General features: G+C 38.2%; 1 protein-coding gene across 1 annotated transcript; it reads left to right on the forward strand.

Moving 5' to 3' along the window:
- The first annotated feature begins 5,699 nt into the window (after positions 1-5,699).
- On the forward strand, positions 5,700-7,807 carry LOC123673361. Its single transcript, XM_045607847.1, has 2 exons — positions 5,700-5,779; positions 7,078-7,807. The coding sequence occupies exons 1-2, from the start codon at positions 5,700-5,702 to the stop codon at positions 7,805-7,807; spliced, it is 810 nt and encodes a 269-aa protein (XP_045463803.1).
- The last annotated feature ends 5,347 nt before the right edge of the window (positions 7,808-13,154 follow it).

Below are 13,154 nucleotides of genomic sequence, written 5' to 3' on the forward strand. Positions count from 1 at the left end.
TAATCATAATTTTTTTAAGGGTAGCGGTAGGTGAATCTCTAGCGATTCACCTATCAGGAGAGTTGAATCGACTCCTGCCCACCGCAGATTCCAGGAGCTCCCTGACCCGGGAAGCTGAAACCTATCAAAGGGTCCCTGTCCTGGGTAACGGACGAAGCCGTGTAGAAAGCAGCTCAAGAATTCTCCCACCGTAGCTCTGCGGATCGTAAAAAGCGATCAAAGGCCGTCTCCCCCACGACACGGAGGAACCCATGAATTATGGTGAATTTAAGGAATAGGAATATAGAGCCGCTGCCTGAGGTTCGTCAGGGCGTGTCTGGAGCCGGCGCTGGACATGACAGTATGCGGGACGTCGGTGACAGAGTGCTAAGGAGACGGGCGTCTGTCGAACAAAATGCTACGCATCCACAATCTCAACATTCTAGGAGAAGAATAACACGAGTTTCTCCGACCGCTGAAGGTGCTGCGCAGGATCCCCAACCAGCACTCGCCCAAGCAGGTCTACCAAGAAGACGCATGAAATGGACAAGTTCGATAAATGAAACGATTATGCGCATATATTATGAAGTGACTAACATGGAAGAGGATAAAATAGGCAACCGTCAAAAATTATTTGCAGAATTCCACAGACACTATCCCGAACTTCAAGTTTCTGAGCAAAGAGTAGCCGACCAATACCGGGTCATATTGAGAAATAAACTTGTACCCGATGAGAAACTTAACATCATAAAAAATGAAGTCCAACTGAGGCTACAGAATAGTAACCTCATTAACAACGAAACGACAATTGAAGAAAACTACGATTGTGCTGAAAACCAACACAACATCAATGCACAAATGAACTCTGAGGAACAATACAACGCAGATGTGATAGCAATAAGTGATGCTCAACGACGGAATATATATGCTGCACCCGTCGAAAATCCAGAAGAAGACCAAAGAGAACTACTGGAGCGACTATTTGCCACAATGAGTAGATGCGTTATAGATTTTGAGGGCACAGATCCATTGAGACGGCCGATTCTGCCAAGATTGAGGACATCCAAGAAACTATCTCATCTCCTGGTCATGACCAACAAGGAGATTATACCCAAGTATCTTTCTGACTACCATGATCTCGAATCATTACACCTCATCATATACTGTGCAGCATTTTCAATAGCAACAGTGCTAGGTGTGAAGCCAAAACCTAAAAATCAGCAACCAACCAGAGAAAAACAACAAAATAAACCACATTGGCAAAAAAGGCTAGAAGACAAAAGTTCATAGCATCCGCCAAGATATTGGGAGGCTCACCCAATTTGCAAAAGGTTCGCCGTCTAGAAGATTACAAAAAATGGTGAATATAATAATGGATCGTCACCGGCAACATACAACGTATGATCCAAACAATGAAAATGCTCAACAAATTTTAGACACACTGAAACAAAAACTTAGGGTGTACTCCGAAAGACTCGGAAGATACAATGAGAGCTATAGAAGAAAACAGGATAATATGATTTTTGAAAACTCCGAAAGAAAATTCTATAGAATGTTAAACAATAATATGTCAGCAACACCAGGAAGTTATCCTACCGTCGAGGATATTGAGAATTTTTGGACAGATCAACTGGCTACACCAACCCCCTACAACTCCCAGGCTGATTGGATAAGAAGTGAAGAGAAATCCTGTGAGACAATAGAACAAATTCCGCAGAACGCAGTTTCTCTAGAAGAATGCCATGAAATATTGAAAAACACACACAATTGGAAATCACCTGGCCCAGATGGAATCCACAACTTTTGGTTGAAAAAATTTTGTTGTATACACGGCAGGCTAGTTGAAACCATAAATGGTGTTATGAGTAATCCAACGGAAATGCCCAAATTTTTAACAACAGGGACTACTAACCTCTTACCGAAGGATATGCAACACACAGCGGATCCTTCAAAATACAGACCGATTACATGTCTACCAACAATATATAAAACATCACATCATATATAGCATCTCGTATCTACAAACATTGCGAGAAAAATAATTTAATGACAGCACAGCAGAAAGGATGTTCAAGAATGTACTAGGATCGAAGGAACTGCTGATAATAGATCCCATCATATGCAACCAAGCCTTCAAAAAACACAGAAATCTTTTTATGACATATTTTGACTATAAGAAGGCCTTCGACTCTATTCCACATGGGTGGCTGACAAAAATTTTGGAAATATACAAGATCGATCCAATTACAATAAACTTTCTGAAGTATGCAATGTGCAACTGGAGAACGAATATCGAACTCTCTACGGGAATTTTCCAAGGAGATTCGTTGAGTCCCTTATGGTACTGCTTGGCGCTGAACCCCCTTTCTAAACAACTGAATGCTACTGGAAAAAGTTTCAATGTCAAAGGAAACAGAAATACTATTGCACTCAATCATTTGCTTTACATGGATGACCTAAAACTTATAACGGGCAACAAAAACCACTTGCAAATTATGGTCAAACTGGTGGAAAATTTTTCGGAAGACGTGGGGATGAAATTCGGATTGGACAAGTGTCGTACTATTAGCGTAGTGCGTGGAAAAATCCAAGATGAACCGATAGCTCTCTCCAATGGATAGGAGATAGAAGCAATGAAATCGGACGATCTTTATAAATACCTAGGAATGAAACAAAACCGACGAATAAACCATCAAAGAATGAAGGAAGACTTAACAACTGAGTTCATTAGGAGAATCAACAAAATTTTAAAAACAAACCTCAACAGCAAGAACATGACGAGAGCTATCAATACATGTTCAATTCTTACATACTCTTTCGGTGTCATTCCATGGACCAAAACAGATATAGAACACCTGCAACGCAAAATGAGAACCTTAATGACGAAATCACACAAGCACCATCCGAAAAGTCGCATTGAGAGGACGACACTGCCGAGGAATAAAGGAGGCAGAGGTCTGCTAGACATCATGGAACATGCCTATGGGCAAATTGAATGCCTACGAACATACTTCAAAGACAAATCAGACATGTCAGAGATCTACAAAGTACTGTGTGAAGCAGACGAATCAACACCTTTACAGCTGCACAAGGAGCAATTGTCATACAACCACCAGACAATCCAAGAAACACTGCAAAGATGGAGAGAAAAGCCCCTACATCGACGACATTTCAACGAGGTGAACCAGGATCATGTCGACATTGAAGCGTCGAACTATTGGCTCAGGTCAGGTGCAATGTATCCAGAAACGGAAGGATTTCTTTTAGCCATCCAAGATCAAGTGATCTCAACAAAAAATTACTGCAAGCATATCATAAAGGATCGAACTATTACTGACGATCGATGCCGTTATGGGTGTCCAACGAATGAGACAATCCAACATATCACGGGAGGATGTCAAATGTTTGCAGGAAATGAATATAAAGAGAGACACGATGCAGTAGGAAAGATACTACACCAAGAAATTGCAACTAAATTAACACTAATTCATTCTGACAAAGTGCCATACTACAAGTACCGACCGGAAACCATCCTGGAAAACGAACGCTATAAACTGTACTGGGATCGTACAGTTTTGACTGATAAAACAGTTCCTCACAACAGACCAGATATATTGCTAGTTGATAAACATCAACAGACAGCAATACTCATCGACGAAGCAATACCTAATAACAACAACATGCGTCAAAAAAAGGTCGAAAAAATCTGAAAATATAGGGACCTCGAATTTCAGATAAAGCGCCAGTGGGGAATGATATCAACGAGAACTATTCCAATTATCATCTCAACAACAGGAATAGTACCCAAAAATCTCAAGAGAAATATCAAGCAACTAGGACTTAGTGAGTATATATGTAATATAATGCAAAAAGCTGTTCTTTTAGGTACTGCAAGGACGGTGAGGAAATTCCTAGGAAGCGAAGGACAGGTCCAAGGAACGCGTGTAAGAAGACCAGAAGTTCGACGAGAACCAGGGGGACCACAAGGACCGGACAAGACCGAGCTCTACCCTTCTGATATTTTAAATATCTGGGACTGAGTGAATGTTCCTCTTAGCGAGGAGTGAGAAGCCGACGGCGAGGAGAAATCCTACGCGTATAGGCAAAAGTCGGGGATAATAATTTGTCTCAATCTCAATTACACTTGAAGTTAAATTTTTCGAATTGATGTGTTTGAATTTTAAATTTGATTGCATAAAAAAGTTACAACAGCAAAGGTAGATAAAAGTATAACCTTGCTGTTGAAGTTTCACTTCATCTACCCTTGCGATCAGTGATACTTTATTTTATACAAAGACTTATTATTATTATCCCCCGACGTATAGGCAAAAGTCGGGAGATAAAAATAATAAGATGGTATAGAAAGTGACTGTCATCGTCTCGTCTGTCATATTATGTATAGAAAAAGTCATACAGAGAGAGCAACGTGGATTTTAAGATATTGCTTCAAAGTTTCGATGTCTTTCAATTAAATACAGTATGATACTGAACTGAAAAGCATTATATCATTGTCCAGACTTCAAATATAATTTTATTGATTTGATGTGTATTTCAAAAATTATATAAGTAACTCTACTTCTACTTTTCGATATCATACCCATAATCTGAAGCAACCAATTTTGTGAAGGATGATGATTTTCAGCAATACCTTGTTTCGTGATTTGTAATATGTATTTTTCAAGGTGTTTTTGATAGAAAGGGAAATGAAGAGAATTGTGTAAATTACCATCTATTCAGCCTATTTTTCAGCTCAATACTTCGATATTCATTTCCTCCATCATCGTTTTAGGTATTTCTCTATATTTTATTCGTTGAAACTATATTTTTATACCTTGTTTTCAAGCGCTAGTCGCCTGAACAGAGCTCTATATCATTTCGTCACGGTGTCTATAATTTTTTAAATTTTGAACCGTGAAGAAACTCCAGCGTTAAGGCTAAATTGACTTATGACGAATCCGTGGTCAAATTGGATTATGACCGACTTTAAACCGATCTTTAAAAACTTCAATTTTTGAACATCAAAATCTACAGACTTGAAAATTTTAGAGTACATTTTGCCGACATTTATGCTGAATTTGAAAAGGATCGTATAATCCGAACCGCTCAATAAGATAAACTAGTCAACAGCAATTACATATTAATAAATCACATATTATCTACACAGTTCAGTGGGCGCAATATGCGCATGAACAACGACCGCTCAAAAATTACTGACACCAGCTAGTGCTAGCTAGTGCTCTTCTTGAATTTCCATTATTTCTAAAAATAAGAACACCCGATGCCCTCTGTACCGTTTCTCTATACCCAGAAATAAATCCTGATGGATTGCCACTATCAGACTTCAATCAATAAAGGTTGTTCGAGAGTTCCAGATATCGAATACAGCAAATACTAATGCGACCTACCTTCTTCATCCGGCGTTACCCAATCTAAATTCCTGCTAAACATGGCATAATCTATTCAGATTAGCAACGCCTTGCAGTTCATTTAAAATGTTTTAGTGCCCTGATATCATAATTTGATTAACGCTGAAACATCCAGCTGGGATATAATTGCATCGCTAATTGAACTTTAGATTTATGTATCGAACGTTTATATCGTTACAAATGACGGTAATATTTCATGACTATTAGACGCACGTATTATACCGAGTTAAATGACACTCTGAAGAATGAAATTATTGAAGGACACCCCGCGACTCCAATTATGCTACGTATATTATGGATCTCGCAGATCTTCGGGTCGGTATAGAACCACCACCTGGAGGCCTGGCTCTACGTGAGGTGAGGAGGAATCTCAGGTATTTACCGTATCTCATGGGGAAACCATATAGTTATCATCATAGATGGCGGATACGTATTTGTTTATATCATTTCATTTCTAATACAGGAAGAATTCTCATACTCGACATTCTTGTTGTCCAATGTCTCAATATTCCACACAATCATAATGGCCTCGGTCTCAAATGTTCTTATCATCTTTTCACCTAAATACAGGATGTGGCATGTTGATATACCTATATCTATATACAGGGTGGCCACTTTTTCAATGGGATTGTATTGGTAACTTTTAAATCATAAGAGTTAGGAGGTAGGTCAAATGGAGAAAAAGTTGCATGCATAGAAGCATTATCAAGCAGTTCAAACAAATCGAGATTATCAGGGCCGGTTTTCGAGATATCATAAGAAAAGTAAATTATGTCATTTTGATTTTTCTTTTTTTCCCACATTATTTCAAATATTATAAAAAAATGTTACAGGAATTTTTTATTCGACAGTAAATTATTCTCAATTTGACGTAATCAGATTTCGTATCCAACGTTTCGTACTCCCTGGGCCACCCTCAACCTCATTTTTTTCAATACGGACCTGGATATTTTATGACATTTTTCGAAATAACTTTTAACGCTGAATTCAACGATATATCATACAATGTCATTCAAAGTTGATTTTCAGGAGATTTTGACCCTCATCCAAAATTAATGGTGTGTATGTAAGAAAAAACAAGTATATTAACGATATCAATGTTCTGACCCAAATTCAATCAAACCCAGAAAAAAAATCGAGAACTGAGGCCAGTCGATAGAATTTTTCAAAAACTGCTCTTAATAAAATAGTCAAGAGACGCGAATACATTGATTTTAAATTTGAATACCAAGCCTTGCAAAAATTTTATCGTAATGCTATCAAAATAAATTTCGATTCTGTAATTTGTTTCAACGGAACAAATGACAAATACAACAATAGTGATACCTCGCGAGTGGGTCACCTCCTTCTACTATGAATACAGTACCTCTCTTGGTTAACGTTCAGTTGCCTCGAGGAACGAAAGATAACCACACCTACGAGAATACTCTTGTTGATGATACCTGGGGAGTAGGCAGATTGAGACCCCGGCGTAAAGTCAACGGTTCTTGAAAATGGCTCCAAAATCGGAGCCGAAACGTCGAACACGACAAAATATTAGACGCGGTCCAATCCGGAACACACACAGTTCAAATATTTCCTACCGCGGAAACCTATCCGAACATATTTCACGCCTCTACGGAGAGGACATTTTGAAATCTTCCAGAATGTATTCATCGCTTCTAATTCGCAGATCCAAACTTCTTTGCGACTTAACATTCCTCAAGTCATGCCGAGACAACAAGGTCATTCCTACAAATTTTCGATTAAAACACCCAGACGGTCCACCTTCAACCGTGAACATCCTCGCAAAGTGCAGTCATGCCTTAATCCGGAAAACCATCCACAACATCAGACGAAATCTCGATACAACCAACTCGTCACTTTTTCATCACTTTGGAATTTTATCGCTTGCTAACATCCATCCTATTATCTGGGACACTTATCTTAGAATCTCTATCGAAAAGGCAGATCATATAAGTGCAAAAAAGACCGATACCCAGAAGAAAAAACTGTTTTTCCTTCTCCAACACAAAATCCCACCTAAACAAACAACCAACACCCCTGTCCTGATACACCATCTCTCCGATACCCCTATCGATCAAACCACTCGAGAGCTTCTATCTAAAGTATTGAATTTTTGTATCACCCCACACAAACTACCGACCGAAACTATCATTACTCAGGTGGAATCCGCCATATCGCACCTCCCCCCAACCGAAGCCGAGGAAACACGTCAGGACATTGCCAGCACCCTAAGGAGAGCCAAACTTCCTCCATCAAACATCTCACGTTCTGAAAGAATATGCCTCAGAAATCTCCATAATAATACCGATATCATTGTCCTTCCAGCCGACAAGGGTGACGCTACGGTTATTCTCAACACTTCTGACTACGTGGAGAAGATTTCATCCCTCCTGTAGTCTTCAGAATACAAAACCACCCCGCAGGACCCTACAACCTATCTAGAAAAGAAAACCAAAGCTCTCATCAGTGCTTCGAAGCTTCCGATAGAAATCAGAAAATCTCTCATCCCCAGGGGAAAAATCTTCTCGAATCCCTCGAATCTACGGATTGCCTAATGTTCACAAACCGGACATCCCTCTTCGTCCAATCGTCAGTGCCTTTGGATCCCCAACTCATCATCTTGCTAAATACTTAGCTTCTACACTTCAACCACTAGCTGAAGAATCATCATCGCATGTAAAGAATTCTTTCCACTTCATCGAAACCTTAAGAACGTATCAAATCCATGAGTCAGACATTCTTGTCAGTTTTGACGTCGTATCTCTCTTCACCAATATTTCACTCAAAGAGTCCCTTGAAATACTGGAGACCAAACATCGCATACCCCAGGATACATTGACCCTTATAAACCATTGCATGTCGAACACGTACTTCCTCTTTCAAGGTACATTTTACAAACAGGTGAAGGGTACACCCATGGGATCTCCACTTTCTCCAGCCATCGCTGATATTTACATGGAAGATTTTGAAACCAACGCCATCGAATCGTTCCACCTAAAACCTACTTGCTGGCTTCGATATGTGGACGATGTCTTCGTCATATGGCCACATGGACCCGAAACTCTCCAAGACTTCTTTGATCATCTGAATAATATAAATATCCATATCAAATTCACTATGGAAGTTGAAACCAACAACTCACTCCCTTTTCTTGATGTCCTCGTAGCGAAATCCAACAATTCCTTCACACACACGATTTACAGAAAACCAACCCACACAAACCGCTACCTGAATGCAAATTCACACCATCATCCGTCTCAAATCAACTCCGTATTGAACTCCTCAATCCATAGATCCATAAAACTGACAGATAACCTACACATTCAAAAAGAAATCAACATCCTTCAAACCGCCCTACAACAGAATGGCTACAACAGTCAACAAGTTCAGAGAGCCATCAACCGACATCAGACCCATACACAATAGCCCAAAAATCCTCCAGAAAATTTCCCCCATAAAGCTTTTCTACCTTTTATCAAAGGTGTCACTGACAAAATCAGTCGCATACTACGAAAACAGGATATAAAAACAGTTTTCACAGCCGATAACAAAATTTCCAAATTTCTTCGAACACCAAAGGATACGATCGATAACGAGTCTCAGGGAGTATACGAGATACCATGTTCCGCATGTCCTAGAACATACATAGGACAAACCAACAGACGTATAACTAAAAGATTTCTGATCTGAAAATACTTTGAGGTGTTTACCTATAAGCCAATGTTGCCAATAGTTTACGGAATCTTTTATTGCTATACATTCCAAATCAATTGCTTTTTTCCTAAAATCCTGTGAAAATTATGTACAATATGACCTCACAAGGAAATGAATCTTCAGACCATACTGTCCATAGTTTTTCTTACTTGTAATAGTAATTTTTCCTCTTCATAGAATATTCTAATAGTGAGCCTGCTTGATATCTAAATGCTATTGCATATTTTATTGGGGACCAACCTTTACATGGGGAAGTCTTACAAAAATTTTCTCTCCAATCATTCCATTCTGCGGTGATAGTGAGTTTCAATAGAGTACAATCATACCAATCTGCAGCAATTTTTCCATAAATGATTTTAAAATTTCTATTTTATTACAATTTTCATCAATCCGTCACAATATTTTTCAAAACTTTTATCCATTGCTCTACATTTGCATTTTTTCCATCAAATTTTCTAATAGTAAATTCTGTGGGTAATTTACCCACATTACTTTCTCTACCATTTTCTTGGTTTTTCCTCAGTATCTTCTCCAATAATTTTTCTAATGAATGTTCTGAAGCCCTAGTACTTGTAGTTGTGTCACTGCTTTCTTCACTCACTTCCTCTAAGTATACGTTTTCAAATTGGATATTTCCATCCTTATCAAAATAAGTATTTATAATTTCTTTAGTTAAACTCACCCACACTATCCTTGTTTGGCCTCTTAGTGAGCAAATTTTCTTGATTGGAATGCTTAGTGTAAACTGATGTTTCCAATCGATTAATTCGTGAATATTGAAATTCGTCGCAGCTTCAACAAAACTACAATATGAAATGTGAAAGCTGTATGGAATTAGTGTATTGTGAAAGAACATAATAAAAATGAACCTATTAACAGGCCAATTGATATTTTGTTCACCTTGAATACTGATCATTCGTGGCAATAGAAAATATAATGTGAAATATCAAATATCACTTCTAAAACCTATGATTGATCGATATCATAAAAATATTCATCAATCACTGAATTAATGTAATGTTTACATCAACTACTTAGAGCGATTCATGTAATGTGGGAATATTTATCGATCCTGTTTATACAACAATACTTATTCGGAATGAGCTATGATGAATTCTAAATATAATTAGATATGATTATTAAACAAAACTATTCAGTTTGACTGATGAATTGAGACTTCAACATCAGTCAGTTGAATTGATTACCATTCAATTCCATACTGAAGTGAATTCAACTGAAATCCACAACTTTTAATATCTCGATTCCAGAAAATAATAGCAATTCAAAAAATTTCACAATTTATAAATATTTACAGTGAAAAACTGTAATAGCCTTAATTGTTTATAAATATTTGATCTCCATTTGGATTTGTAATTTTCAAAGTTAAAATCCTTTAAAATTAATAGAACTGAACAAGGACCTCTGATATTTTTTAAATTATTCAATTCTCAATTGCCATAATTCTGACTGCATTCTTAAAAAACTTCACTACACGCGGGTCAATAGATTAAATATTCTTTTATCTGATTTTTGGGCTTTCAACCTCAACACACTTCAATAATAAGTCTTTTTCAATACTTTTGTAATATTTGATGAATTTCGAATGCAAGCCTCAACAAACTAAAGATTCCGTTAGTCAGTGGATCAGATTTGGGTCGTTTTTTATTTATTTATTTTTCCTGCATCTTGAATTCTATCAGGTAGTTGTCGATGAGATGTGATTTCAACATGAGAGTAAATCTGTTCTTTTCTACATTTTATCAAAGGTGTCAATGACAAAATCAGTCACATCCTACAAAATACAGGATATAAAGACAGTTTGCAAAGCCGAGAACGAAATATTAGACTCGGTCCAATGCGTAACACACAAAGTCCAAATATATACATATATATATATATATATATATATATATATATATATATATATATATATATATATATATATATATATATATATATATATATATATATATATATATATATATATATATATATATATATATATATATATATATATATATATATAAACAATCAATTCACTAGCAACCAGAAGAGTTTCTTTAGAGATCTACAAAAACAGCAAAACCACCAAGCAAATCTGCTATCTCCGCGCTATGAACCCGGAAAATTTGTACGCCATTGGTCAAAGATATGGTCAGAGGAAAAGAGTCACAACAGCAAAGCCAATTGGATAGAAGGGGAGAAAAAAGAACACTATAATCTAGCCGAAATGCCTTCCATCATTGTTACGGAGGATGAAGTCACTGCGACGATTAAGAGAATGAAAAATTGGACGGCGGCTGGAATAGACAGTGTACATAATTATTGGTGGAAATCACTGCCGTCCACCCACACAGCACTGGCTCGACTCATCAATGAAGCACTGGAGAACCCAAATAGCATTCCCAAACACTTTACCCATGGAGTTACCTATATGATACCTAAAAAAGGAGACCCAACGATACCTGACAGTTATAGACCGATAACCTGTCTTCCGTCAGCGTATAAGATCATCACTTCAACAATTGGCCAGAAAATCCGGATCCACCTGAAAACCAATAACCTCATGGCGTGGGAACAGAATGGATGTGAAAAGAGCGGTAAAGGCAGTAAGGAACTATTGATAATTGACAACTTAATCACTAAACAGGCAAAAAGAAAACAAAAAAACATCTCAATGGCCTGGATAGATTACCAAAAGGCATTTGACTCTGTTCCCCACTCTTGGCTTCTTGAAATCCTGAGAATATATAAGGTGGACCCGAAGATAATTTCATTTTTCCAATTCCTTATGTCGACCTGGCGGACTTCACTAAGACTCGAGGGTAGTTCGGAGCTGAACAAATCACCCGCGATAATGATCAAGAGGGGTATATTCCAAGGTGACAGCTTTAGCCCTTTATGGTTCTGTCTGGCCATGAACCCTCTCAGCAGTATGTTAAATAGATCATCGTATGGATACTCCTTAGACGCAGAAAAAAAATTAACACACTTGTTTTATATTGATGATCTCAAACTATATGCTAGAGGTCGACAACAACTGGAAGGGGAGCTCGAGTTGGTACGAAAGTTTAGTGAAGATATAGGTATGAGGTTTGGTCTGAACAAGTGTGCGACAGTCAGTGTGAAAAGAGGGAAGCTGGAAAGGGTCGAAAGTATTCTCTTGACAGACGGACAAGCATTGGCCAACTTAGGGGCAGAACAAAGGTATAAATATCTAGGAGTTCAACAAACGTATGAGATTAGGCAGCGAGAAAATAAGGAAGAAGTCGAAAAAGAACTGATAAAAAGAGTAAGAACAATACTGAACACACAGTTAACAGCTAAAAACAAAATAACTGCACTGAACATTTGGGCAATACCAGCTTTCACCTACACGGCTGGAATTCTTACCTGGTCACGGACGGATCTAGAAAGGCTCGACAGAAAGATCAGAACCACTTTGACGCAGTTTGGCTTACTACATCCAAACTCCGCTATTGAAAGGCTCTACATACCACGCAGAGATGCAGGGCGGGGTCTGATCAGCTTGGAGGACGGTTACCTGAAAGAGGAAGAAAAGTTAAAAACATATTTTGTCAACAAGAACTTACCTGTGCACCAGTGGGTGGCAGCTCAGCGATATTCCACCGCAACTCCAGGGTTAAACAACGAGCAGGAGCCTGAAAGAGAAAACATGGTAGAGAAATGGAAGGATAACTGGCGTACCAAACCTCTCCATGGACGATTTTACTCCAGCTTACACCAAATAGATGTCGACTTACCGAGCACAAATATTTACCTTACTCAGGGCTATCTCTACCCTCAGACTGAAGGCACGTTGATGGCAATACAAGATCAGGTTGTCCCGACGAGAGTCTATGCAAGACACATAATGAAGATAGACACGGAAACAACAAAATGCAGACTCTGCAATAATGCCGAGGAATCAGTGCAACACCTTTCTTCAGGATGTTCTAGTATAGCCGGCACCAAGTACTTAAGTCGGCACAACAATATGGGGAAAGTTGTACATCAGCTCCTTTGTCT

This window comes from Harmonia axyridis, chromosome 2 (assembly GCF_914767665.1).
Source record: "Harmonia axyridis chromosome 2, icHarAxyr1.1, whole genome shotgun sequence".
In the NCBI taxonomy this organism is placed as follows: Eukaryota; Metazoa; Arthropoda; class Insecta; order Coleoptera; family Coccinellidae; genus Harmonia; species Harmonia axyridis.

Excerpts from the sequence above, each read along its gene's own strand:
- LOC123673361 (XM_045607847.1), top strand. The coding sequence starts at position 5,700 with ATGGATCTCGCAGATCTTCGGGTCGGTATAGAACCACCACCTGGAGGC. Across the intron at positions 5,780-7,077 it reads GAGGTGAGGAGGAATCTCAG|ATCCAAACTTCTTTGCGACT; the intron begins GTATTTACCGTA and ends TCTAATTCGCAG.